Here is a 27,892-nt window from a genome sequence, read left to right as displayed (position 1 = left end):
AGCCCAAGGGACCCCGGGAGCTGTAGTTCCTTGGCCAGCTCCCTGCCTGGAGAGTCGCCCCTGGAGCAGGGAAGGAACTACATTTCCCAGCATTCCCTTGGCCGCTATCAACAGGAAAGGGAGGGGGAGGGAGTAGGGAAGCTGCCAGGGCTGGTGGAAGCTGATGCACCGGCTTGCTGTGAATGGGGAGCTGGCTGCTAGAAGAGGGTGACACTGTGAATGGGGAACATGTGCACAAGGAGTAGAAGGCTTTGGCCCAGATATCACACTTAGATGACTTCCCCAGACTGGATTCGGAATGCTGGTGGCCTCGGCTGGCAGCCCCCAAAGAAGGAATTGGGTGGAACGAATGGCCAATGCACCTCTATCTGAAGCCTTGCAAGGGAGGTATGTGGACCCCCCCCCAGGAGAGGTTAAAATGATAAGTAAGAGAGGGAGGGCTCTGCTAGAGGACTGGGCAGCTTTAGGTACAGTACCAGGCACGCAGGAGGTTGAGACTCAGTTTCCACTTCTGAGCCATAGAAGCAGAAATTGGCTTTTCCTTTCCAGGATTTGTCTGATATTCAGAAAGGGAATCTAATACCTCCTTTTCAGATTTGAACACCCTCAAAGTTCAGGAGCACTCAAGTTCAATTTGGGCCACTCTCTTATTTCATTTCTCCCAGATCAAATACTGATCCACTGTAATTTGCTGTACACAAAGTAGGATAAAATTGAGCAAAAAAATCCTGGCATCTTACCGATGCTAAGTAGGACCGGAATTGCCATTTTCAACCACCATTACCATTTCTTTTTAGTTTTGTTTAAAAAGGTGACAGTAATATTGCATTGGCAAGTTCCCCATAGAAACTAGGAGTGGAACAAAAGAACAGCAAAGGCACCTCAATTTTTACCTCATTATGTGGGACAGTGTTACAATAAGGATCCAGATATCCTCTATTCACACAAACTGAAAATTGTTCCACTTTACTGCAGTTCTGTAACTATGCAGGAACCAGTCCTGCGTTCTGTGCACATCCAAAATTCCTACTGAATTCAGAAGTGCCTTGCTTTGTAACCATACCTCCTGATATTGTCAAACCTTGTAAGCTAAGCAGGTTTACATTTAGTAATTGGGTGGGAGGCCTCTCAGAAAAAGTTAAGAGCTGCAGGAGGTGTTGATTATTCACTAGGTAATGTGAGTCCCTCCTGTTTACACTAGTAAACTAGTACAGCATAGATTTAGATTGTACTGTACTCCTAGAGTCTAGGAGTAGTTCCTTTGCTTCTGTACACAGCCCATTAAAGACAATGAAAAGACTCCCACTGACTTCAACATGCTTTGGGTGGAACTGGTTATACATAGGATAACTCCACTGTCTTCATAGGGTCCCAGTCCCACAGCAGAGGGGGATGGTGTGAGCTTGCTGCAGAGCTGCTGCTTAGGAATGGGAATCTCCTGGCACCCCTGCCTCAGAAATCATCCAGGCTGCACCTTCTTTACTACTATGTGTTAGCTGTTGGGTGTATAGGAATTGGGGGCCCCTGTTGTAGGCGATAGGCATCTCAGGTACTTAAAGCCTTGGCCTGGAGTAGGGAAGCACCTAACTGCAGAGTCTACAGCTGCTTAAGTCCAGCACTGAGGATTGAGAGTCCCTAGGACTGCCGTTGCAAGGTTCAAGCATGCTCAGTCTTGGAATTGCCACCTCTCCTGCAGCTAGTAGATGCACCTGTCGAAGGCTGGCCTCTGGCAATTGACCCTATGGCTGTAGCCAGAGAAGCTACAGGTAGCTCTGACTACTGGGGGCTATTAAGCTAGAAGCAGATAAAGAAACTGGCATTAAACCTCAAGGAGCAGAGGTCTCCAGTAGGAAAGGAATGTCAAGGGGAGCAGGGAAAGTAGAAGCAGGTCAGGTTTGCAGGGGGAGAATAGGACCAGTTGTCTGGAGAGCACATCCAAGGTAGAAGGGAAAGAAGCATGAGGAGAGGTGATGACCAGGTAGTGGAATAGCATATAGATGGGAGCAGAGGGAAAGAGAACCCTGGGAACCTAAAGTCACCAGCCTTAAGTGCTCACTGAGCCAGGGTTGGAGAAATGATGTTTGCAAGTGGCTTGCTCAAATGACAGGATGGGTGCTGGGGGAGGAATGTGTCAGAATTGATCAGGTATCTGCTAGCTATGGAACTTTATTGATTTGAGACTAGGACCACATACAGTGACTGGTGAAATAGCATGTACTGAAGACATGGCTATAGCATGCCTGAAGGAGATAAATCTGTGGGGAGTTTCCCTGATCGTTATGAAAGTTCTGCTGACAGTGGACACTGGTAAACTTACATAGGTACAGCTCAGTGAGAAAAACTAGGGGCTGCAGAAGTGGTGTATGGCAATACATATAGTTAAGCAGAGGTGTCTGATCAAAATGAAAAACATCTCAGATTCAGTACTGGGTATACTATTGTGCCGCCACACCAGGCCCACACTCAGAAGGGGCCCATAGTAACTACATGGGGGCCCACAACTATGGTTGGTGCCGGGCGCACCAAAGGTTAATGCGGCCCTGCATGTCAGCTGACAGGGGCTTGGGCTACATGACTGTTTAATTGCTGTGTAGATGTTCAGGCTGGAACTGGGCTCTGATTCCTGTGGGGGGAAGAAATGGGCTGGTCCCAGAGCCAGGCTCTAGCCTGAGCATCTACAAACACAATTAAACTGCCCCATAGCCTGAGCCCCTGCCCCCCAAGCCTGAGTCAGCTGACATGGACCAGCCCACAGGTGTTTGATTGCAGTATAGACATAGCCTAAGGTTTCTGTACCCAGCTCTGACCAATACCCTCTCTTCTCAGATTTTGGTAACATGTTAATAAAGTGTTTCACTTATCTGGGTGTTCCTGCTTGGAGCACACAAGAGATGAATCCCAATCTCCCGTGATACTCTCCTAATTCTCCCACCAGGGTATACGTGGGAAAGGTTTCATTTAGTATCAGCCAGCCCAGAACAGGGAGAGAAGAATCTGTGAAAAGGAGTAGCAGATCACACACTCACAGCAAAGGAGCTGCATCAAGTCCTTTGCAGGGAAAAAGGAGGAAATGACAGATGTTTGTAATAATTCATCTCACCAAGCATAAACTGTGGATGGAAAAGAAAAGGTGGAGGAAACCCAGGAACAGCACATGAGTGAAAGGGAAGTGGAATCTTTACAGCTGCAGTGCAACAGGACCCTCTGCAAAACAGCTACCAGAAATGCAGTATGTGGGAATACAAGCGAGTCTTGTGTTGCTACCGCTGACATTTTATACACCACCACTGGTAGGGGACAGAAAGTATTCTCTCCCCTCCCCCCAATAGCTAACAAGGAGAGGTAGAAAGGGGATTCCCTCTGAATACTTAAAGACACGTATCTCCTTCCTTTAGCTTGAAATTATTAGATGAATTTTCATGGGGTAGCATTCTCTCTGGCCAGACACCTGCCTACTTAGACAGTGCCCATCACTGTATCTGAAAATAGAAAATAGCTTGATGAGTTTAGAGCGGGGGGGTCCTCAAACTTTTTTTTTTTTTTTTTTTTTTACACCACTGGTGACCCCTTTCACATTGCCAGCCTCTGAGTATGACTCCCATAATAAAACACACACCATTATAAATGCTGGAGGCAAGCGGGGGTTGAGGTTGACAGCTCACAACCCCCCCCATGTAATGACCTCATGACCCCCTGAGGGGTCCTGACCCCTAGTTTGAGAAGCCCTGGTTTAGAGTATGTTTGTTGTGGGCACACACTGCTGTGAAGAGTTAAGGAGGGTAAGCTAGTTCAGAGGTGAGTTTTGCATTCAATTCTGAATGCAGTGAGGTCCACTGTGATTCTGGTCTCTTGCGGGGGGGGGGGGGGGGGGAGTGAGGGCTGTAGTATCACTGTGGCCAAAGTTCTGTCCACTCCCCCTCTTAGTGGTTGAGAACTGCTTAGCTCCCCATGGGTGGTCTTAAATCACACAGAGAGACATGACCTCCCAGGTAGTACAGGCAGCCTTGGTCAGGACAGAGCCTATATTCAAGGGGGAGCTAGCACAGGGCAGAAGTGTTGCTAGTTTTTGTTTCAGGTCAGACTTGAGTGACCAAAGGGGGATGGTGGTAACCCACATTTCTGAGCTTTGATCCCACAGAATGAACTTGCCTGAGGAGGAATAGTGTGGGGTACCCAGCACACAGGTACTACACCAAACTTTTACATGAAGGGAGCTACAGCAGTAGCTCTGTTGCAGTAGTTGGAGAAGGAGCTGGAGGGTAGGGAACAAGTGCATATGTGTATTTCCTGGTCCTTCACTTATTCCCCCCATATTGTACTTGTTATATTGAGGTTGATTCTCCCCATTTACCCCAGGGGACCTTGCCCATCCACTCTCCTTTTGTCCCACTCCTGTACTTTCTACCCTAGCGCCTCTCCCCCCACTTTTCAACCCCCAAACAGAGAAAACCACCACATGGGCATTTCACAATCAACTTGTTCTCTTGCTGTAGGTTGCAGGGTAGTGGTTCCAATCTAGCCCCTGTCTATAGTGACTGAAAGCCATTTCCCAGCTGGCCAGTTGCCCTTGAGAGGAGTGGGTGGTTTCAGGCCAGATCCAAAAATGGATGGGCGGCCTCACCACAAACACACCCCATTACTGCTGGCCCCTTTGTGGCAGCTTCACTGGAGAAGGCAAGGATGAGTGGGCTGTACAGGCTGAACTAACTTCTCAGTCCTGAAGGTTGGTCCCTGCAAGGCACATACTGTGCCATTCTCCACCAACATGCTCCCCCACCTATGGTTCCCCCCCCTTCTCTTCAGATCCCTAGACCAATCAGGGCCTGGTTCCTGTTACACTTCTGTGCCACATATGGACTGGCTACAGAGGTTGCTTATAGACACCAGGTGTGTTCATAAGACCCTTTAATGCTCTGCCAGTTATGGCTCAGGTTAATTTAGAATGTTTTCTATACAGTGCCACCTAGTGGTGGAACAGTATAATACCATTTAAGATTCCATTACAGTCATTCACTGCTAGTACTAAATAGGATTTCTTAGTTTACTTTTTAATACATTGAAATTCATCTGAAAGAGGGGGAATAAATGCTTTTGTCTCTAACTCTTGAGAAAGGTGAAAGTTTTGTGTAAGGTGTAAGGACTGGCCTTAGACCAAATGGTGCCCCAGGCAAGGAGCATCTGCAGAACTCATGCCCCCACCCCTTATTTGTTAAACCTTTGAATACCTTATTTTTACTGCATTTGTAGCCCATTTCATGACTTATCATCTGACAAGGATAAATCAATTTGTATAGTAGAATCAGTAAAATTCTGTATTTATTCATGCCATATATATATATATATATATACATACACAAAAAAATTCCCTTTATGCTTAATCCACATACAGAATACTTGAAACATTTTACTTCCAACATTCTGTTTTCCCTTTTGTTGCTAACAAAAACAGCACCCTGAGCCTGGTGCCCCCTGGTGGTTGCCTGAGTCATTGGCCCCCTAAATCCAGCTCTGTATTTATATACCTAAAGTTACAGATATAAATTTGGCACCCAGCTACCTATTGATTTCAATGTGGGGCAGAGGGAGGAGAGAATCAGGAGTACAATACTGACTCATATAGTAGGTTTCAGAATAGCAGCTGTGTTAGTCTGTATCTGCAAAAAAACAAACCAGGAGTACTTGTGGCATCTTTACCAACAATTTTATTAGCGCATAAGCTTTTGTGGGCTACAGCCCACTTCATCAGCTGCATTGAATAGAACATATAGTAAGGACACACAGTGGAATTTGCCATACAAACTGTAAGTGGCTAATTAAGATGAGCTATCAGCAGGAGAAAAAAAATCTTGTAGTGATAATCAAGATGGCTCATCTAGACGGCTGAGAAGAAGGTGTGAGGATACTTAACATCTAGAAATAGATTCAATATGTGTAGTGACCCAGCCACTCCCAGTCTCTATTCAAACCCAGGTTAATGGTTTCTAGTTTGTGTATTAATTCAAGCTCAGCAGTTTCTCATTGGAGTCTGTTTTAGAAGCTTTTCTGTTACAGGATTGCCACCCTTAAGTCTTTTACTGAGTGGCCAGAGAGGTTGAAGTGTTCTCCTACAGGTTTTTGAATTTTATGATTCCTGATGTCAGATTTGTGTCTGTCTAGTCTTTTACATAGAGACTGTCCAGTTTGACCAATGTACATGGCAGAGGGGCATTGCTGGCACATGATGGCATATATCACATTGCTAGATGTGCAGGTGAATGAGCCCCTGATGGTGTGGCTAATGTGACTAGGTCCTATGATGGTGTCTCTTGAATAAATATGTGGACAGAGTTGGCATCTGGCTTTGTTGCAAGGATAGGTTCCTGGGTTAGTGTGTGTGGGGTGTGGTTTATGGTACCTACATGCCTCCAACTTTCATCCAGGACACACATGATCCATTTTCTACAGCCAAGCTCTAAGATACAACCGCATTGTTTCCAGTCCCTCAAACTGAGGCAAACACCTACAAGATCTCTATCAAGCATTCTTAGAACTACAATACCCACCTGCTGAAGTAAAAAAAAAAAAAACCAGCTTGACAGAGCCAGAAGAGTACCCAGAAGTCACCTACTGCAGGACAGGCTCAACAAAGAAAACAACAGAACGCCACTAGCCATCACCCTCAGCCCCCAACTAAAACCTCTCCGACGCATCATCAAGGATCTACAACCTATCCTGAAGGATGACCCATCACTCTCACAGATCTTGGGAGACAGGCCAGTCCTTGCCTACAGACAGCCCCCCAACCTGAAGCAAATACTCACCAGCAACCACACACACACACACACCACACAACAGAACCACTAACCCAGGAACCTATCCTTGCAACAAAGCCTGTTGCCAACTGTGTCCACATATTTATTCAGGGGACACCATCATAGGGCCTAATCACATCAGCCACACTATCAGAGGCTTGTTCACCTGCACATCTACCAATGTGATATATGCCATCATGTGCCAGCAATGCCCCTCTGCCATGTACATTGGTCAAACTGGACAGTCTCTACGTAAAAGACTAGACGGACACAAATCTAACATCAGGAATCATAACATTCAAAAACCTGTAGGAGAACACTTCAACCTCTCTGGCCACTCAGTAAAAGACTTAAGGGTGGCAATTTAACAGAAAAGCTTCTAAAACAGACTCCAAAAAGAAACTGCTGAGCTTGAATAAATACACAAACTAGATACCATTAACCTGGGTTTGATTAGAGACTGGCAGTGGTTGGGTCACTACACATATTGAATCTATTTCTACATGTTAAGTATCCTCACACCTTCTTAGCTGTCTAGATGGGCCATCTTGATCATCACTACGAAAGTTTTTTCCTCCTGCTGATAATAGCTCATCTTAATTAGCCTCTTACAGTTTGTATGGCAAATTCCACCTTCTCTAATATAAAATTCTTACCATGTTCCATTCAATGCAGCCGATGAAGTGGGCTGTAGCCCACGAAAGCCTATGCTCTAATAAATTTGTTAGTCTCAAAGGTACCACAAGTACTCCTGTTTTCTTTCTTTATATAGCAATCACTAAAATCACCAGAGCACTTGACAAAGTCAGTCAGTATCATTATCCCCATTTTAATGATGGGGAAACGGAGGCACAGAGCAATTAAAGTGACTTACCCAAGATCACTCAGTGGGCCAGTAGAAGAATTAGGAGTAGAACCCAGGTATCTTGTGTGGTGCTTTGTCCACTAGGCAACAGTGCCTCCCTCCATGCCAAGTTAGGTGCCTAGACGCTTTTGAAAATCCCACTAGGTGCCTATCTGCATCTTTAATCATAAAGTACCTAGCTCTTAAATAGCGCTCCTCAGTAGATCTCAAAGTTTAAAAAAAAAAAGGGTTGTGTCATTCCCATTTTACAGATAAGGCACAAAGTGGTGGTGAAGGGACTTGTCTACTGCCACCCAGTGGGTCATACCTTCAAAAGTCTGGCCCTGTGTCTGGCAGACTAGGAGAAGGGAAATCCTTTTGTCTTGCAGATTCTGAGGAGCAGCGTCCTTCTGTTGCTGGCAGACTGCGTGGGAAGTGTCCTGGTATTGCAAAGAAGAATTGACTCTGTCGGTTGGTTGTAAGCCCTGTGAGAAAGGAAGAAGAGAATCAGGTCCATATGGGTGAATAGCCTTTGGACCCATGCAAAGAGGTTGTGAAAGGCAGCATTCTAATTTGGGAGCACTTCAAGGCCTAAGACCTATATATTAAATTCTGTGTGATGCTGCAAGTTACTGCATGCAGATGGACCCTTGTGCTGCACAAAGGCCCACTGACTTCAGTAGGGTCAGCCCATGTGGAGTAACTTACAGAATCAGGGCCTGATTTTGCCTTGCGTCCTCTTTTGTTTGCCTAGCTATAGGTCTGAATCAGCATATTTCCATCTCAGTTTTAACACCGAGATTTCATCCTAGACTAACCCTGTGGAGACAGAAAACTCACGTATTATCTGGCCCTTTTGACTGACAGCAAAGAGAAATTGGTAAATATGGCGTCAGTGGACATCTGCGTTTGAAAACCATGGTTTGAAGGCAAACACAAAGAAAATGAAGTTACGCTAGTAGGGAAGATGGAAGAGCTGTTGATTGAAATTTCAGGAGAGAAGTGAATCAGAAGAATGAATATGTACTTGGGACACTCAGTGCCATCGGAAAGAGATGTGGAGAACTGAAAAGAAGAATCCAACACGTAAGGGTGGCAATGAAAGGGGAGACAGGACTACTATGGGACTAGCAATTAAGAAAGAAGCTGAAACAGAAAAGTTTCTACTGTGTGTTTGTCCCTGCCTGCTCTATGGTTTGGAATAAAAGAAATGAAAACCCTACTTTTATTCTGGAATCACTCTAGCAGAATAGTTTAATTCCACAACAGCTATTCTAGTCAACATCCTCATGTAGATAAGCCCCTATTTAGAGAATTTTTATTTGCATTGAAGTAGCAACCAAAACACTAATCAGGTTCGGGGTCCCATTGTGCCAATTACTGTACAAACACATAGGAAGACATCTCCTGCCCTGAGGAACTCCTGTCTAAGAATCAATGGTTAGAGGATTGCTGAGAGCATGTGGGGTAGTTGCCTAATGGCAAGCTAATTAGAAGTTAAGGGACTGGCTTGAGTATTGGGGAATAGAAGGATTGTAAGAAGCATAGACACAAATCAGATCAGAATTTGGCACTTTGTTTTAAAGATGACCTGAAAAGGTAGAAAAGAATTGGGTGCTTGTCCTTTTTTGATGATGGATAAAAGCCTGAAAAAGTTTCATAAAGAGAAAGAAAATACCTGCTTATTTTCCCCACATTAAAAATTCAAGGGGTTAGATTTTTTAGGGGTGGGAGAAGAAGGTGGTGGTACTCTAAACTCTGCCTAGCAGAGTCAGATGCCTCTTACAGTAGATGGTGCATGCCACCTGGCTCTCCTTCATTGAGAATTGACTAGGCCCATGGGCTCTGCTGGATCTTTAGACTTAGAACCACTTGTAAGTCTCCCAAATGCCACTCACAAAATTAGATGTCACTTACAGTAATTTGACAATCTGTGACTGGCCCCCCCCTTCTCACGTAAGAAATGAGATAGCAGTGATGATTGATGTTTAAGCATCACTAGGCATCTAAATCAAGCCCTAATGGTCAATAGGCAGCTTACAGCTCTTAACCCTCTTGTTCCAGGATCTGTGCAGAGCCATATAGGCCTTTGCCAGACTAGAGTATGTCTACACTAGTATTCTTACCCAATGTAGTTAATATCTTTTATGAAACCTAGTCTGGACATTCCCTAAGTGTTTGTTCCAGGCTACTTTTGTAGTCTGGAACAAAAGTTTACAAGATGTCCAGACTAGAGTTAAGTACTATTTTTTCTGCTGAAGGTTTTGGGGGCGAGGGGGAAGAAGCACCAATTCAGTAAAGTGGATATAAATTTACAAAGTTTTGGTGTTGCTGAACTGCATCTGTTAGAAATAGAAACTAAAGATTCTGAAAAAAGTATTGTGTGACTTTTCAAAGTGAAACATTTAAAAAAATTTGAAATATTTCAAACTGAAGAGGCAATTTTTAAACATTTTAATTTTTTTAAAGTCAAAATCAAAATAGTTGACCCAGAACAATTTCTTCCTCCCCCACATCTTCAGAATTCCCAGAAACCCATTACTTCATCCAGATTAGGCTTTACAAAGATGGTAGTTACCTCAGATTAATTGGCAACCAATAAATTGAAAAAAAAATTTAATGACAACAAGTCCTAAGAAACAACTCAAGGGTTTCCTTTGCTTTCAAATGAAAGCAGAGGTTCTGGAGATCAGACAGCCAGTTACTACCACATCTAGACCCCAAGAAATTCACACCTTGCTTGCCCTAGGACACTCTGACCCAGTCTATATTTGGGAAGATTAACAAGCATTTTTTTTGCCTTGGCATGCCTGTGCCATAACAACAACAACGGGAGATGTAATCTGGAATAGGCACAGGGTAGTCTAGCCTTGCAGTTTATCTGCAACCCCAGCATGAGGGGGCTTATTCCCCAGCAGTAAAGGGCTATTAAGAATATACTGACCTTTTAAGATCACATTCACTTGATCTTCCAGGCCCATATCAGCTACTTTTATCCTTGTATTGCAGTCTTCCTAAGGACCCAACAACATGGTCCTAAGAAAGTCCAGTCCCACATAGCATTTCTGGGTCTGTTCCTTAGGCAGCACTAGTTCCCTGCAGAAACACTCCCTCAGTATAGTTCCCTCCAGCAGCTGCCCCTTTCTGCCAAAGCTGCAGCCTTTTATCCCAGCTATTTCTTGTCAAATAATTAGCCACAAGTGGGGAAGTAGCAGGTCTATCCATTAACCCCTTTGTGGCTGTTGCAGCATAGGGTCTATACTCAAAACAGCTAAGGTTGCCAATTTTGGTTGGATGCATTCCTGGAGGTTCCATCACAAGACATAATCTTTAATTAAAAGATTAATCTTTAATTTCTGGAGACTTCAGGACAATCCTGGATGGTTAGCAACCCTCCATCACACACAGATAACTGGTTCCTCAAGGCACATGTGAGAGCTCCAGAGCCATGTGTGTTCTAGGATGGCTGTGGCCACAGACAGTCAAGCTTTCTTCATTTTAATCCATGACTCCCTTGTACTCAGTTAATTTTTTCAATAATATTGTATTTTGCTAAAAGGGCTTGTGCAGTGGGAGTACAGATTGGTCTGGCTGCCAAATGCAGATACTCATTGGAGCAGTAACAGACTTCACGCCTACGCTGATTCACCCCATTGCTTATCTGGGGTGTTATGCCAATAAAATAAAAACCAGCAGGATCTTAGTAAAGAGGAAAAGGCAAAATGCCACATTTATTATGAATACAGAAAGAAACATAGTAATCAGTTAGTTATAGCTATAACATTCCATTAAATTTCATATTTATTCACACATTCATTCATATACACACACACACACAGGTTCTGCAAGGTTATCATAGTTACCAGCCTTAGAGTTGCTCATGCCAAGCCACTGGCCAGGTGGGCTGGACACGAGGAGGGAGCAGGGCCTTGTCAGATGCACATCTGACGCTCCTGGAAGTTGGTTTGCAGAATCAGACCCCAAAGTTCTCAGTTTCTAGAGTCCATTTTTATAGGAATTTATTCCTATGCCAGTCTATGGGAATTGCTTCATCATGCTGTTGCTGAATCAATCAGCAGATAACACATTCCTAACGGCTCCGTGTTGTTCTTCGGTTCTCCCATCCTTGAGGCTGTTGGGTGGATTCCAGTCTGCCCTCCGGGGGTCCTCTGGTTGTTTCTACTTGACGCCTTCTTCGGTCGATGGACACTGGATTCTTAGGCTGGCACCTCCCTGATCATTCAGGTATTATTCACACCAAGCATCCATCCACATACATCCTCTATCTCTATTTTAATCACAATTGTTAACAAAGCAAGATGAATACAACAAAAGGGCGGGGAGTCTCTGGGCGCTGTTTCTGTTGTTACAGAGTATTGCTTTGAGTCTCTCTCTGTGTGAGTAGTTGTTGTTACAAAGTACTGCTTTGAGAACAGACTCTGTCTTAGGATGTACTAACACAATTAGCAGCTTGCAAATTTCACACAGAGAGGGAGAGAAACAGTACCAAAAACCAGGAGACCTCTTAATTAGTAATACCCTGAAATTTAAACTATGGGGAATCAAACTCATTTGTGATTTTAATACAGAACTTCTTTAATAAGATCCTGCTGGTTTTTATTTTATTGGTATAATAGGGGTGCCTGGAATGTGGGTCCCAGGATTTGTGTCCAATTGTGCTGGGCAGTCGGTGAATTGATTTGGGGAAGAGAGTGGATTTGCTACCTGAGAACTTGACTCCCCAGATAAAACAGTGGGATTCAGCTGTCTTTGCTCCTGCAAGGTGGCATTGAGTGGTATAGGTGCTTGCTAGCCTCCCCATAGTCTGCCTAGCCACCTGCAGTTCTCTGTGCTCGCTGGCCTATGTGCTTAAGTGCCATGTTTGCTGGATCCCTACCTGTCTGCCTTTGCAGTGGGTTGCTATTCATTTAGTGCCTGTGGTTGCTTGCCTGCCTTCCTTGATGTCTCTGCACCTGACAGCTGTTTTGTGGGGATATTTGAACCCAGCTCCATAAAGGGGCATAGGCATTGTGAAGCTTAGCATTGCAACACCTAACATTTCGGCACCTTGAAAATTATGGGAACAACACTGCAATCCACAAAGCCTGAGTTAGGTGTGTTGACTAACATATGTTGGCTAGCGTACATATATATTATGCTGATAATACTACCCACAATACATATTCCAAACATTTAAGTGCACATATTATTAAGCATTACTACAGCAGCTTGTGATGGGGTATACAAACCCCACACAGGGACAGAAGGGGTTAAAGGACAGTCCTGGGCCCAGTTAGCCCTGCTGGTCCAACCCTGCAGAGCATGCTCCAACTGGAGACAGGTTTGAAAAGGGAGCAACCCGGCTCAGAAGGCAGGAGAGGAGTAGAGCTCTATCTTGCAGGCTTCTGCCAAAGGGGGCCCCCCCAAGCCCTCCCTGAAGTACCAGGACAGTATGCTGAGTCTGGTTGGGGCTGATAGTTTGGTTTCTTTTTTCTTTTTCCTTATCTGGGACCAGAAGTAGAGGGAGCAGTGGTAGGGGGTATCCCAGGGAGGGTAACTCAGAGGGTCCCCACCCTCCAGAGTCAATGCTACTGACCATCCTAGGGCCTGGGGTTGGAAGCTGATGGAGTTGGGGGGGGAGGGAATAGACTCCCCTACCACTACCCCATAGCTGAGTGGATGCTAACCACTGGGCCATCCAACCCACTGGGGACCCTACTACATAGCTACATAGCCCAAATTGGCCTGTACCTATATTATAATCATGATCAGGCCCTGCACACGTTAAGCAAAGGAGTGCCTATCTTCCTCCCTTTTGTGGGTTGCTCTGGGGTTTAGGCCTAGAGTGAGGCAGCAGTGCACATGCTTAGAGGCAGAAACACAGGCACGTAGGGAACTTTTACTGCAAAAATGTATGTGCCTCGCAAATGTAGGCGCCTACAGGGCCAGGCAGCAGCCAAGTGGGATGTTTGTGGCTCACTGACTCCTAAAAACAGGACTTAAGTGCCTAAGTCTATAAGGGCCTAAGTATCTTTATGGATCTAGGCCTGTGTGCCTAGCTAGACACACTTCTTCCCTGACAAGAGGCTGGCCTGCATACTAAAGTTTGAGCCTGCCTTCCAACCCTCTGAGGTACATGACAGATAGCGCATATGGGCATCTGCCTGAGCATATTCATGAGTTTCTGTATGTCCCTCTGCTTTCTACGGTGCTTGTATGAATGTCTTCTCCCTTGTCTAGGGTTTTTCTGCCTGGATATGTGCCTCACTGTTGGCCTAGGTGAGCACCTAATTGACTACCTCCCTGTGTGCGTGCATCCCAGTGTGAATGCTGTCTGTGTGGCTGCATGCTTGCCTGTATCATTGTTTTCTGTCTACCCTAGTTGAGTGCCTGCTCACCTGATTTAAGTTGTGGAGTTTGATGGAAAGGACCCACTTCATCATGCACAGCAAAAAAATTCCTGAGAGAGCAGGAGAACAGGAGGGATACTTTATTTTTCACAACTGCTCCATCTTCTGGCCATCTGAGGGAAAGTTGCACTGGTATAAACTAAGGTGTGACTTTGAATTGATATAGTTAAGACAGTGCAAATCCCTGTATGGACACTTATTTTGGTATAAGAGTGACTTTATGCAGTTTAGTTTAAGTTGACTGGGAACAGATTTAAGTTAAATAAGTCACTCAAACTGAAATAAGTATCCACAGAAGGGTTCATAATGATTTAACTGGATCAGTTTTAGGTCTGGTCTACACTTAAAAGTTTTATGAAAACACCACACGCCAGTCAATTTAGTTGTGCCAGCAAAAGCTGCACTGTGGATGCAATTATACTGTCAAACAAGTCCTTTTGCTCGTATAATTTGAACTGGCATAAGCTATACCAGCAAATGCACTCTTTTCCTGGCATAAGCTGTGTCTCCACTGGGGGCCTGCTGATACAGCTCTACCAGTATGTCTATACCGGTAAATCCTTTTTGGTGTAGACGAAGCCTAGTTAAACTGGTGCAACTTTCCTATCTAGAAATGAAAGCTGAAATTCTCATATAATCAGCAGTCTCCTAGAGCAGGGCCTTTACAAATATTGCAAAAAACTCGTGATAAATTGGCAACACCACAAGAGAGCTATCCTAAGGGCTTGTCTATACAGGGAAATTGACCATGTCAAGGCTGATTCCCCACTCTGGCACTTTGAGTGCAGAAGGTGGGGGCCTGCAAGGATTTTAAAAATTAATACTGGCCACTCCAGGCTTATATTAAACTCCCAAGGTATGATCTGATAATTTTTCATACCTGGCCCAAAGCGTCTTATAGCATTGCTGCTTTGTCCCCTCTCTCTGGAGAGCAACAACAGACAGACAAAAGGGGAGTCTTGTTTCAATTTTAAAAAGTTCTAGCCTTCCCATTGGCTCTTTTGGCCAGGTGCCCACTCACTTCTTTTAACCCTTTATAGGTAGAGCAATTAGAGAATAGCTACTAAGAGGGCTTTTATAGGTAACTGGCTGGATGGGTCCATAAAAGGGAGTTACCCCCCACCCCCTTCATTTATCACAGATCGGCAGAGCTATTCTGGACCAGTTATTCTGCTATAGCTATTCCAGAATAGTTTCCCATCTGGATGCTTTGTAATGGGTTTTAGTCCACAGTTCCCATCTCTTCCCACCCATAGGACCTCTAGTATTAAAGTAAGAAATCAGCTGAGAAGAAGACAGCTCTTTGTACCATTTGAGACAACAGCTTTTGGTACAGTGGGGCCAAAGTTTTTAAAAGTGACTAGGGATTTCAGGGGCCCAGACAGAGTCACTTTACAGGGGTCTGATTTTCCAAAACTGCTGAGCACCTATTTTCCAAAAATTGGTGCCTTTCAGGTGTCTAACGATGGGCACCCAAAATCATTCGTCAGTGTTGCAAATCTTGGCCTGAGGGCATAGGATTATGTTCAGATGCAGCAGCTGTCTACATTTCCTGTCTACACTGGGAAATTTAAAAGAATGAGATTTTTCTTCTGACTAACCCACCCCGACCCCACTCCTACCCATACTTGGTTTCTCTCTGTCATTTGTGGTGGAAATAACATATTAAAATACATCAAATAAATCTCTCTTTTTTGCGGGGGGAGGGTCAATCAGAAAACCCCCCAAGTCCTCTGTTTTAAATGAATCTGGAAAACAGCAAAGATCAGAAACTCTCATCCTGGTGGCCTGCCTGGACTTGTTTACAGTATGCCAGGAAAGTGCAGTGCAGTTGGGGAATGTCCCTGTTCTGATTTGGTAGCATTCTACACTGACTACTCTCTTTCTCTCTCTGCACAGGTCTAAATGACTCTGGTCCCCTCTAGTCACCCTCTGAGCTTTCAGTTGTGGAAAGGAGAGGTTAGGTAGAACTGCACTTCACAGACCACTCCACATGCTGTCCGTTAGCTGGCTACTTTGCTAGCCTGAGATTGGGGGAAATCCTGCTGGTCTTCAGCTGTGCCCCCAAATGCAGTTCCTGAGCTGGCTGACTGATTTGGGGAGCCCTTGCTGCTATTTTAGTCCTTCCTGTCTAATGTGCTGCTGTCCAAGGGAGCTTTGATTTTTTTCCTGTGGTTCAGGCTTTGATTCCCTTTGTATCCTGTCTAGTTCTGGCCTTTCTTTTCCCCTCTCCTCTGCTGTGGCTCTCTCTGCCCACTTCCCCTACTAAAAACCTCCCCTCCTACCCAACTCTCTGCTCCAGCAGGCAGAATGTGGGAGGGGGCAGAAGGAGGGCAGTAACTGGATATAAAGATCCAGCAATTCCCACCTCCTCCCCGCCAACAGCACTTTCCCTTTGTCTGGGGAGTTAAGGATTAAAACTATAGAGTTTTTACGACCTCCACCAAGAAGTACCATCCAGGGGGGACTTTAATAGAGAGGTTTCAGAGTAACAGCCGTGTTAGTCTGTATTTGTAAAAAGAAAAAAGAAAAGGAGTACTTGTGGCACCTTAGAGACTAACCAGTTTATTTGAGCATGAGCTTTCGTGAGCTACAGCTCACTTCATCGGATGCATCCGATGAAGTGAGCTGTAGCTCACGAAAGCTCATGCTCAAATAAACTGGTTAGTCTCTAAGGTGCCACAAGTACTCCTTTTCTTTTTTCTTTTTTAATAGAGAGGGAACATCCTGTTCTCAGCCACTGGTCCCCTTGCAACCTGGTGTCCCAGGCTCAGTGCAGTGAGCACACAGCAGAACCTGGTGTTTGAAGTGGCTCCCCACCAAAGACCAGCAGGAATTAATGATCCCTTTTGCATGCTCCCAGCTGGAGAAGTAAGTCAGGGCATCTGTCATTAGAGGAGACAGCAGAAAGAGAGTACAAGGGCAGAGGCTCCAGGGGAAGAGGACAGAAAGCAGCAACGGAGAAGCAAGGAATTGTTGCCTGTAGGAACTGGTCACAGAGAGAAGAAATCAAAGCCAGAGTCACAGCTGGGAAAAGGAAAGAGGAAAAACCAGGCAGCCCTAGACAGAACATGGGCTTCTTTTAGGGTCTGGAACAGCAGGGGATCCTGCCCATCAGGACTGGAGTGGGTTAGCAGTGTAGTTTGGAATGCAGCATTAGAACAGGTGCTGCTGCGGGTCAGTTTTGAGGTGTATCTGTGGAGCAGCGGAGGAGTGGGGCACAGGGCTGAAGCAAGGAAGGAGCTGTTGAAGGTGAAGGTGTCTTGGCAGAGAGGTGTATCGCCCAGAGGCCGAACTCCAAAGGAGGAACTGGACTGAGCAGGGAAAGCCGGTCCTGTTATCCAGTTTGGGATAATGGAAGAATTAAGGAGGTAGCAACAATCACTAATGAGCAGCAGCAGCAGGAGACTAATGGGAGGAGGTAATCCAGATGCCAGTACTAGCCCCCTCCATCTGCAGAGGAAAACTCAAAGATATCTAAGATAACAACAGAGGGTGAACTATCTCAGCTCCTGTAAACAAGCAGCTGAAGCCTGCCAGGGGTCTAGAGGACAGTGGGTAATTTGACTCCTACCCTGCCTCAGTGCAAAAGCTCTAAAGGCATGTAGTAGACCAGATAATAAAGAGGGAGGAGACTATGATAAAGTGAAGGAAGCCATCCTGTGAGATTACAATACTGGCATGTAGACACACTGCCAACCCTTTAGACTGTTCAGCTACTGAGCGGCAGAAGGACCCCAAGAGGTGTGCAGCTGATTCCGTGAACTTTCCCACCAATGGCTTAAGCTGGAGAATCATACGAAGGAGCAGATCATGGAGCTGATAGTTCTCAAGCAGTTACTGACCATCTTGCCTGAGGAAATTCAGACCTGGGTCTGGCAACGTCATCCAGAAACCATGGAGCAGGCCGTCACACTGACTGAGGCTTTCCAGCTCATTCATCAAGCATCTGAGAGGTGTGGGGAACAGGAAAGGACACTCAAACCTGATTATTCCCATGAGAAACCAGAATGGAGAAGTAAAGCTGAGTCTCTGTGTGAGAGAGGATGTGAGCAAACAGCTGTATTTCCAAACCCACGTGCTCAAAAATCATGAGATTGGCTTAAAATAATGAGATTTTAAAAAACAATGTTGTCTTCTTTTTCTGAGCTCTCGATTCATGTTTTTTGGCTTTTCACTACAACTCTGAGGGCCAAAAACTTACTTTTTTTTAATGAACGCTGAGATTCTGACATAATCATATGCCTCCAGGAGCTGAGGCTGTAAGAAGAACACTAAATGTCACAAGATTAGCAATAAAATTGTACGAGCTGGCAACAGTGGCCCAGCAGAGTTAAAGAACATGAAGAAATGGGGATTAGCATCTGGTTTTTGTCCTCATACCAAGACCTGTACAATAAGTGGTAAACCCTGTCACTTGACAGTGACTGTTGATTCCTGTGCTCTGAAAGTATCCATAGAATGAGGGCCTCTGTCAGCCCAATAATATAGAAAGCCAATAATTACTGGCCTAGGAAATTGGCTACCTGAACCATGAGAGTCAATGGAGCACTGTTACCAACTCCAGTGTCTAGGAGGAGCAAGTGTAGACCTGGATGATGAATGGGACTGAGGCCTGGTCTATACTGCGGGGGGGATCGATCTAAGTTGCGCAACTTCAGCTACATGAATAATGTAGCTGAAGTCGACATACTTAGATCTACTACCGCGGTGTCTTCACTGTGGTAAGTCGATGGCTAATGCTCTCCCGTCGACTCCGCCTGCGCCTCTCGCCCTGGTGGAGTACCGGAGTGGACGGGAGAGTGTTCAGCAGTCGATTTATCGTTTCTAGACTAGACGCGATAAATTGACCGCCGCTGGATCGATAGCTGCCCGTCGATCGGGTAATGTAAATAAGCCCTGAGTATGTTGCCTCTATGGCACTGGCTGAGTGACTTCAAAATGGTGACTCAGAGCAAGTGGAGGTAAAATGTATAACCAGTAGAATTTATGGCTAATTTATACTCCCCCCGTTCCAAATCCTGCCTCCCTGAGTATCTATCTGAGGTGAATCCCAGCCTTTTTTTGCCAGGGGTTTTCTGTAGCAGACTCCTCATAAAGTCTGTTTTACATCTATCCCTCTGTCCCTCTTTTATCCTCTCCTTTTCTTTCTGACTACTTCTTCTCTCCCCGCCCCAACATAAAACAAATACACAGACCTTTTAGGTACATGCCCTTTGCTGGGGGAGCAAGTCCCGCCCCTTGCATCTGGGCCATGACATGGGAAATGTTTACTATGGTCCAACACCAGCAGCTTTTTCCTTCCTTCTGCAGTTGCGCAATGGGCCTTTCAGCGCAGCTGGTGCTGAGCAGTGGTTGCTTGTTGTTTCAGGTGGCAGTGACACTTGATCAGGTGGCCAAATATTTCTCTGAGGAGAATGGGACTCTCTTCGATGAAGGGAAGTGGGACTTCTGCAGGGATGCCATGCAGGAAAGTTACTATACTCTAGTCTCCCTGGGTAAAGCTATACTTTCTCTTGTTTGCTAGAATGCTCTATGAAGTTCCCAGTTTGGCTTTTGCTCAGGGCTCTTCTCTGTCTTTTATATTTCTGGTGGATCAACACCCTGTATGAAAGGAAACTTCAAAACGCTATGTGAGTGCAAATCCACCCCATTCATCCCAATGCCAAGAATTTTCTAAGGAGGAAGAATGGCTCTGTGTTTTGTGTCTTTGTCAGTGTACTGAAATGATACGTATGAAGAATTATTCTACTCCCCTCCTACCCCAGTGCCAGACACATGCTCATAATAAGATTAGCTTCATCCTGGAAAGGGAGCGCTGGTCTTTCAAGGCTTAGGAAGCCATTCTCCATTCCAATGCGGTGCACTGTTTAGGAACTGGCAGGTGGCATAATAAGTGTGCACCATGAGTCCCTATGTAGGGAAGTTGTGATAGCTTCTAAACATCTTCCCATCAGTTTTGGATTACATGTCCACTCCAACAAAGAATGGGTGTGAGTTTAACCTCACAAGGCCATATTCTAATTTACTTACGCATGCTGAGTAGTATCTTACTCCACAGATACTCCCTCTGGAGTCAGTAGGACTATTTATGGAGAAAGCTCTAGCCCAATATGAGTAAAGGTGTCAGAATCTGGTCCGTGGTCTTCTTTGTAAGTCCTCAGTGATTTGTTTCCTAAACAGTGATATCACCTGCTTTTCTTCCTGTGATCAGGAATTACGATATCCAAACCTGATGTGATCTCCTGTATGAAACAAGGGGAAGAGACTTGTTTTCCAAATCTCCAGGTCTCTGCGGATAGGGTGATCCCGAAAGGTTTCTCTTCAGGGGAGGAATGAGCATAAGCAATCTGAAACAATTAGAGTATAAATAAGAAGATGGAATTTCAGAAAAGCCAGCATGAGACCTTCAGATTCTGTCTCAAATAATATAGTCCTCTCTTGTTCCAATTGCCGTCATATCCTTGTTGCAGATGTCACGCAGGGCTTTCTATCCGTACTGATTGACATCCTTCCCTGCACCTTAATATTCAAATGGGGTTTATAAGCACAATTTGTCCCCTTCTGACACTCTGATCAAGGATTATGAAGATTTGGCTCCTAAATATTTATCCCTCTTATCTTATTCTGATTTGGGGTTGTGATTTTGAAGTTTACCTATTCCGCACTTGTATTTGTCCCAAGTACACAGATCATGTGCGTATTTTCTTTTTATTCCAAAAGATGAGGCATTCTTGATGGAGAGGCTTCTGCTGGATTCTCCTTCTCATAAAGGAGCTGAGCCAGTGGAAACACAAGAGACATTGTTGGAAAGATCCAACAACACTATTTCCCAAACTTCTGACTGGGGAAAAGTCTACGACAGTGAGTGCAAGTCAGAAAGTGAGAGGAAAACCCCTGTGTGGAAGAGCCAGGGTAAAACCACTCACGAGGAAATAAGTTTCAAGAACCGCAAAGAAATGAGTCTTTGCCAGAAATCCCCCATAGGGGAGAGGCTGGGCACATGGAGCGAATGTAGGGAAAACATCAATCAGAGCTTGGAGCTTATTCAACATCAGAGAACCCACATGGGAGAGAGAGCTGTTAAATATACTGAGTGTGGGAACAGCTTCCAGGAAAGCTCCCCACTTACATCTCATCAGAGACTTCACAGAGGAGAGGCACCCTACAGGGGTAAGGTGTGTGGGAAAAGCTTCAGTGCCAACACGGACCTCGTTAACCACCAGAGAACCCATGCAAGAGAGAGACGCTACCAGTGTGCTGAGTGCGGGAAAAGCTTTGGTCAGCCTTCCCATTTTATCAAGCACCAGAGAACCCACAAAGGGGAGAGATCCTATACATGCCCTGAGTGTGGGAAGAGCTTCAGCACCAACATGCACCTTATTAACCACCAGCGGATCCACATGAGAGAGAGACCCTGCCAGTGTGCTGAGTGCAGGAAGGGCTTCAGCCAGCGCTCGCGCCTCATTCATCATCAGAGCACCCACTCGGGAAAGAAACCCTACACTTGTAAGGAGTGTGGGAAAAGCTTCGTTCAGAGCTCAGACCTCCTGCGACACCAGACACTCACGACACTCACAAGGGTGAGAGACCCTATAAATGCCCCCAGTGCGGGAAAAGCTTCAGCCAGAGAGTACACCTTGTTAGATACCAGAGAATCCACAAAGGGGAAAGCCCCTATAGATGTACACAGTGTGGGGAAAGCCTCCGAAACAAGGCGCTTCTGTTATTGCATCAGAGTCTCCACGTGGAGTGGAAATCAGGGGGCAGCTTCATTTTTAGGTGCATCAGTCATTCTTCCAATTAACAAAATACATCCTCTGGAGCAGAGAGCATTGGAGGGAGAGCAAGCATGTTCCTGAGGTTACTGCTCATTTGGGGTTCTGAACATTGGCTAGTAAGAACTCAAAGCATGAGGGAGGGTGGAGCTGTCATACTAAAAGACTGGATGCTTGTAGAGGGAGTAATAAGAAGTAAAGTGAAGAGAAAGCAGAGAACAGACACTGGGTGATCAGTCAAGTTGTGGGGAGTGATTCTGAACAGGAGAATAGCAGGGAGAGGAGTTGTAGGGGGTCATTGACTAGAGACTGGGAGGGATAAGAGGGATTTTTTTTCCTTCTCTTATGTATTTATATTACTGACAGAGAAGACACAAGAGACAGTCACTTGAAGTCAATCCACGAAGCATTAAAACCTTTGGGTTTCTTTATTGTGCAAATTAAGTTACATTGATTCTGGAAGGCAGACTCAGACACTCTGCAAAGTGTACAGAGAGAATAGCCTCTTGTAATCACAGGTGTACAAAGACGAATGAAACAGCCCAGAAGTTGTTTAATCACACAGAACACAAATTAAGTCTGTTTATTCCTGCCTGTAGAGGGGCCTAGAAGGTTCTGAAGCTAATAAATGCTTTTGAGAGAAGTGTGTCATTTCAATAGTCTATCTGCAGGAGCAAATAGTTTCTGAATATTTCACTGGATCACAGTAAAACTCCAGTTTGCTTTAACTATGGATTTATCAATTCTCCTGGCAAAGGTTGCTTTAAAATGGGATGAAAGAGGGGATCTATTACAGGACAGCTGAAAGCCTTTGGGGGGGGGGGAAATGAAATGCAGCAGTCAATGGTGTAAAAATATTGTATGTTGAATAACTCTATCACCTTGCTCTTACATAATCACTTTTCATAAGTAGGTCTCAACGCGCTTTACAGATGGGAAAACTGAGGCACAGGGAGCTGAAATAAATAGAAACATTCACTCCTAAGTGTGTTAATGGGGGAGGGAAGGATTCATAGGCTTTGCTACAGAGAACATAAAGAACCATTTTTCAAAGATACAGGAGAATTTATGACACTGAAGTATGACAGGAGATGCAGAAAGGAAGGCTCTCAAACCAATGAGGATGAGAATGTGCAAAGAGACAGAGAGGGGGATGGTACTAGAGAAGAATTACCAGGCTCTGCTGTTTTCATAATACAAGAATCCCTTGTTACTGCCCAGCCAATCCTGGGGGAAGCGCGAGCGGGAGTAGCATGGGAACTTCAGGGCTGGCTGTACAGTGCTTCTAAGCAGTACAAACTAGTGTATTTTCCTCTTCCCTGAATGGCTCCAGGAGGCCAGCAGAGGCGAGCAGGAGGAACTACTGCCATCTCCTGGGGCAGCTCCTGGAGATGAGGGAGAGCCACTGTAAGCACCAGCAGATGCAGCTGTGTACTGGTTTTTCAAATCTAGGGTCTCAAAGGACAGCTGAAGCAGCAATCTGCTTCAATAAGATTAGATCTTATAAAGAATTACTTAAGAAATAATGTCAGAATGCATATTTTGTGGCCCTACTTGCCATGCAAATTAGCCCCTGCTCCCATTGGAAGACTCTGGCGAGGCCATGCCCCCTCTCAGGTGATGGGTGAAGATAGGGTTCTCTCTGAAAAACAGACCTGAGCCCCTAGATTCAACTGAGATGCCAACAATGAGGAATGGTAAGGGAAGGGTTTGCACCAGGGTCTCCATACCTGCCAGCATCTTCAGGCAAAAAAAAAGGGGGACAGGGCATTTTCAATTTGCATAAATGTTTTTAGGCCCAGTCCAGACTGGTGATTCACTGGGTTGCAGCCATTGCTGTAGCTGTATCAGTGCAAGCACTAGTGCTGACAGGCAAAGTTGCCATTTGCACTGGGGGAGCTTACTTTGAGTTTCAAAGAGGCATAACCTCCTCAGGTGCAAACCCTGTCTTTGCCTGTCTCAGCTACACTAATGATTGGCCACCAATGGCTGAAACTGCACAACTCTCTAGTCTAAGACAAGGCTACAGAGGGGAAGCTGATGGGGCAGCTGCTCTCAACCCACTGAGAGAGGAGCTGCCATGAACCCTTCACAATACTGAGACCCAAACTAAAGAAGAGGAGCTGGAAGCCCCCACTCCATGACCAAGCACTTTCGTTCCTAACTATTAGTGAATTAATCTGCGGCCTGCCGTCTGACACACATGCACACACAAACCCACACTCACACGTGAACCTCACGCTCTGGCCCCACTCCCCACTTGGAATAACAGTGAAAGGAGGCCCACTTCTCCACCCAGCAAGGCAGTGGCATGGAGCCACTTTCCCCCCCAAGGGACGGCAACAAACCCATCTCCCCAACCCTTTCAGGAGCAGCATGAATGGCATCAAGTGTGGTCTCTGGCACCCACCCCACAGAGAGGCAGGAGCAGCAGCACAAGGCTCCCTAGTACTTACCAGAAATCCATTTGCTTGGATGGCTAGCCCCAATGTGCTCTTCTTCTCCTGCCACACACAGAGTCCTCTGCTGGGATGACATTGGCAGGGCTCTGAGGGCAAAGAAATCAACATGCAATTGAGATGACTTGGAAAATTCACCCCATTGTTCCCAGCTCTCTGCGGACTCAGGCAGATGCCCCCACATCAGTTACACTGGAGTTATGTCTTCGAGTGTTTCTTCACAACCACAAGCACTAGAAACTTGCATAAAAATGTGAAAAGTGAGATACTGATGTAATCATATCCTTCCCAGGAGCTCTTGTCCTATGCTCAGGCCAACGGTATCTATTCCTCAATCCAGCCCTGCCCCCCCCCCCCCACAAACCACTGCCCAACAAACTAATCTGCCCCTGTGCACATGCACAGAGACCCCCACCGCCCACAACTAATCTGGAAACACAGTGAATTACTATGGCTCTGTCCCTGCAGACTGAGAACCCACTCCAATGAATGATTTGCCCCAACAGCCCCTGATATCATTTGGACTCCCTCAACACACCTCATCAAAGATTGGTGCCTCTCTTTTTCCTTTGGCTCTTTTCTCTGCTCCTCAGCTTCAACATTCCTCTCCAGATAACTTGAAAATGCACAGAGCCCAGAGCCCCACGCATTGGTTGGATTCCTACCTAGTCAGCTGTCAACCATAAGTAGCAGAGACTGCATTATACCATGTGCTATTTTTACACACACATACATAAACAAAACACCTTAGAACAGTAATACTTTTCATTCAAGCTAGCTAAATGAGGATCTCCTGCAGAAACAAGAAACTATTAAACAAATACTAACGGAGTTTCAGTTACACAAATTGCACTTCCTGGAATAACTGCCCAAATCTGGATGATATTTACTAAGTGCCAGGTGACTCATCTCTCTCTTACCAAAAATATTTTCAAACATAGGGAAACACCAGAGATGAAATAGCAATGACTTGATTCATTCCAATGATGAATTTTCCCCAAAATAATGTCAAAATGAATATTTCAATGTACTACTTGGTATGAAAATTAGCACTCGCTCCTATTGGAGGGCACTGGTTATGCCCCCTCCTCTTCCAGGTGGAGATATTGGGTTGGGGCCTTGCGAACATGGATCTGAGCCCCTATAATCAGAATCAGAGACATACTTTCCCGGAAGTACAAGGAATAGAAGGGGATTATGTGTATCTAAAGTCTTCATACCTCTATGCTTCAGATGGCATGAGCTGCAGAGGAGGCTCTTTCTTCATTAACAGTGACAGGAATAGGACCGAGGTCACTAGACTGAAGAGGGGCAGTCAGGCTCTCCTGTTTACACTTTCTCAGGAGAACACATGGACATGAAAGGAAACAGAAAACAAACTTTAAAGCTGACTAAAGGGAATCCATACATTTCGCACAATGAATGATTGGCCCGTGAGACTCACTGCCACAAGATATTATTGAGGCCAAGACTTCAGCAAGATTTTTAAAAGGATGAGACACTTATATGGACAATGAGAACATCCACAATTACATTAGATAGAATAAATATTAGAAGGGAGGATAATCCCAGATGCTAGAGGATATAGGCCAACCCATTATTGCTAGTGCCTAGGAAGAAACTTCCCCCATCCCCCATCTCTCCCAATTTTATTCTGAGTCTTGTAAATAATTAGTGTTTGTTTTAGGGTCCCAGCTGTTGGAGTTGTCTGAATATATGAGAATCTCAGCTTTCATTGAAAAAAATAAGTTTCTACCCACGGTGGTTGTCCAGAACAGTTTGAAAAGGTGAGCTGACTGTACCCCAAAGCCTCAAAACCCAGAGGCAAATTAAAAACAACACCACCATAATGCATTTTTAAATTATATTTTTTAATCATCTCATGATTTTTGGCGACCTAACTCAATTTTGTAACTTTGGGGGTTAGTGATATAGCACAGGGGCAGGTTATTCCTTACCTGTCCATTACAAAAAGAAAAGGAGTACTTGTGGCACCTTAGAGACTAACAAATTTATTGTAGCTCACGAAAGCTTATGCTCAAATAAATCTGTTAGTCTCTAAGGTGCCACAAGTCCTCCTTTTCTTTTTGTGAATACAGACTAACACGGCTGCTACCCTGAAACCTGTCCATTACAGGGTTTCTTTACACTTTCTCTTCACTATCAGGGCGGGGTTGCTGGGCTAGATGATCCAATCTGACCTGGCATGAATGGGAATTGCTGTTTCTGAGCCAGCTAAGGGAATGGAGAGAACTGAGAGCATTTTAGGAAAGAGTTACTTATTTCTCTGAATCTGGGGAGTTAAGGATTAAAACCAGAGAGCAAGTGATGCCTCCCTTTCCCAGAGAGGACCGGGAAGTAACGTGAGGGGAAGTGAAATGCACATGGAACATCCTGCCCCAGCCATCCCTTGGAAACCTGGTGTGTCCCTCTGCACTGAGATCGCTCACGGCACCTGGACCCTGGATCCATCTCAGCCCCCACTCTCTGTGTCCCGGCACACGCCATGGATCAAATTAACAACCCCGTCCCTGTTGCCGGCTGAGCCGTGAGTCGGGGTTCTGGGATAAAGGGAGAGCGGAGAGAGCCGTGGGCTGCCGCAGGGGAGGGGCACAGGACAGAAAACAGCAGAGAGGCCTGGAATTGCTGGCAGCAGGGCCTGGTAAGAGCAGGAAGGGGACTAGAGTCTGAGCTGCACCGGGCTGGAAATAAGAAACAATCCAGCTAGTTCAGGCACCGCACATGGGTGTGTGCATCCTCAGCACAGCCTGGTGACAGCTGACCCTCTCTACCAGGATTTCAGGAAGGGGATTGGTGAGTAAGAGTTTGACTACAGGAGTAAATTGTACAGCTCTGACTGTACGGGTGCGGCTAAAACAGTCCAATCCCCTAGTGCGGATGCACTTGTATTGATATAAACGTGTTCATATTGGTATCGTTTATTCCTGTTTGGGAAGGGGAATACTATACCAGTATATGGCACCATTATACTAGTATAACTGTCCACCCAAGAGGTTGCATCGGTCTCACTATGTTGGTAAAAGCTCACACACCCTGACCTACATAGCTCTCCCAATAAAATGTGTACATGTAGACCAAGCCCAAACATTCCCCAAGAACTAGCTAGTGCTACCCAATGGAAGTTTGGGAAATGCCGGGAAGGTGCTATTTCCTCTGCAGCGATGGTAGAACCAGAAGTGGAAACACCCTGCCCACCGCTCATCTTTATCTACCACATGCTTCCTCCACAGCATCCTCTATCACACACTCTACCCCAAACACCATTCACAAACATTGCCTCCTACCATACCCGTATCTCCTCACCACATCTCAGACTGCAACCACCCTCTTCCAAACATCACGTATTGCCAGAATCTGCTCCATTGCACCCCCACATTTATTCACCGGCATCATCAACACCACACTTTGTAAGGGGAGGGTGTGGAATAGCTGTAAGTCTGCAGAGGCTCAGCCCTTCCTTAAAAAACATTGCTTGATGCTGAAGTGCTTAACATCAAATATTGCCCAGTCTCTACCCTCCTATCTTTGGAGAAGGAGATAAATGGAGAAGCTGGTAGCTATTTATCCAACATGCACTTGGACACAAATG

The 27,892-nt window shown here is 45.4% G+C and overlaps 1 protein-coding gene and 1 long non-coding RNA gene across 2 annotated transcripts in view; both read left to right on the top strand.

Annotated features, from left to right (window-relative positions):
• LOC141986857 (uncharacterized) overlaps positions 1 to 21,852 on the top strand; it is a 31,432-nt gene extending 9,580 nt beyond the window's left edge. The window contains 3 exon segments of the mRNA XM_074951910.1: positions 19,417 to 19,543; positions 20,769 to 21,616; positions 21,619 to 21,852. Of these exon segments, the coding sequence (XP_074808011.1) occupies positions 19,417 to 19,543; positions 20,769 to 21,616; positions 21,619 to 21,852 (1,209 nt within the window).
• LOC141975509 (uncharacterized) lies at positions 115 to 8,476 on the top strand. The gene is made up of 2 exons (XR_012635943.1): positions 115 to 387; positions 8,025 to 8,476. It is a non-coding gene; the product is annotated as an uncharacterized LOC141975509 (long non-coding RNA).
• Positions 21,853 to 27,892: the final 6,040 nt, after the last annotated feature.

Source organism: Natator depressus, chromosome 1, assembly GCF_965152275.1.
Source record: "Natator depressus isolate rNatDep1 chromosome 1, rNatDep2.hap1, whole genome shotgun sequence".
NCBI lineage: Eukaryota > Metazoa > Chordata > Testudines > Cheloniidae > Natator > Natator depressus.
This window is presented reverse-complemented; position numbering and strand designations above follow the sequence as displayed.